A 1651-nucleotide genomic window follows, 5' to 3' on the forward strand; every position below is an offset into this window, starting at 1 on the left:
AACACAACACATACACATACACATACATACACGCACCCCCATACGAATACACTCGCAGATACATGTACATACACACACACACACACACACACATATATATATATATAAATAAATACAAATACATATACATATACATTTACATATAATTACACTTATACAGATACTCCTATATATACATACACATATACACATACATATACACATACATTTACATTTAGATTTACGTTTACATTTGCATTTAGATTTACATATACATAAAAATATGCAAATACATATACATATACATTTATATTTATATTTACATAAATTTATATTTATATTTATATGTATATTTATATTCACATTCACATTCACATTTCATTGAGATTTAGATTTAGATTAAAATTTATATATACATATACATATATATACATTACATTACATTACATTACATTACATTACATATACATACATATACATATACATATATATATAGAGAGAGGCATGTTTCTAAATGTGGATATATCTAATGAATGTAATTATACGCACATATTTAGAATTTTGTTATTTTAATAATATTTACATGAATAAATTGATGTTTTGAATGCTGCACGATATATGCTCAAATATTACACACCTGGGTCTTGGAAGCCTCAATCTATCCTTCAATTGGTTCCCTACTGTGAAGCACATGAGCATCAGATTTGTCACGTGTAAAGCGATCAAATGAAAGTATTGCGGATATTGGAGAGCGAATGGGATAAGAACAATGTATCCAATTTCGTCGGAAAGAAGTGACATGCCTTCGGCCATGAGAGTAAGTGGCCATGATTGCACTCTTTGTAGTTGTCTGACTGTGTCGGTACCTGGTTCGCTGATGTGATCGTGCAACCACTGACGAATGTAATTACCCGAGTTCTCGTTCACCTGAAAGCCCATAATTGTAACACTTGTCTGTCGTCGTTATTGTACTACTAAACAGCTCCGTGCGATGAATTGAGAGTGCTTGACCGTGATATATGTGCACCACAGACTTCACTTCTTGGGTATAGAAATATATCTGCTGGTGCTATTACTGCTGAGTGCTGACAATATGTATAAATACATATCGGTTCCATCCCTGCTGTAAATTGCGATTGGTTGGTTGGATTTTAAAAAGTGTTCATATGTACATATGTACATACAGTACTCATATATGTAATAAATATCTGTATAATTTAGAAGGCTCTATGAAATAAATAAAATATCTTGTGAAACATGACTCCCCGCAGGGAGTAAGCTGAGTATCTCAGTAGAAAACTGAATCGTCGGCATTTAATTATGGTTGAAAATAAAAGTACCGAACTATTAGGACCGGTTACATTAATTATTGTAAAAAATAGGTACTATAAAAACCCGTCATCAAAAGTCAGTAACAGCGTAACGGCTGATAAATCGCGGCTGGGAACCCACGGGGACTGAAAGCGTATACTCGTAGGGGAAATTTATTTGTTCATATTCCGAAGTACTAAATATGTAAATAAATACATAGCCTTCTGAAAATAGATCACAGAAGGCTATGATAGATATGTCGTATTTTTAAAATGGTATCCAACAGTACAGGCCCTAATAGCACTCACACGTACACGACTACACGCTCTCACTCACTCACACACACACACACTCTCTATAT

At 33.3% G+C, this 1651-nt stretch overlaps 1 protein-coding gene across 1 annotated transcript in view; it reads right to left on the reverse strand.

The window, feature by feature from the left end:
• Positions 1 to 1025, reverse strand: part of SARC_10973 (hypothetical protein) — a 3800-nt gene extending 2775 nt beyond the window's left edge. The window contains exon 1 of the mRNA XM_014294955.1: positions 617 to 1025. Within this exon, the coding sequence (XP_014150430.1) occupies positions 617 to 918 (302 nt within the window). The 5' untranslated portion in view covers positions 919 to 1025. The remainder of the gene's footprint in view (positions 1 to 616) is intronic.
• Between the last annotated feature and the right edge of the window lie 626 nt (positions 1026 to 1651).

The sequence above is a fragment of the Sphaeroforma arctica genome, assembly GCF_001186125.1.
Source record: "Sphaeroforma arctica JP610 unplaced genomic scaffold supercont1.1468, whole genome shotgun sequence".
Taxonomy (NCBI): domain Eukaryota; class Ichthyosporea; order Ichthyophonida; genus Sphaeroforma; species Sphaeroforma arctica.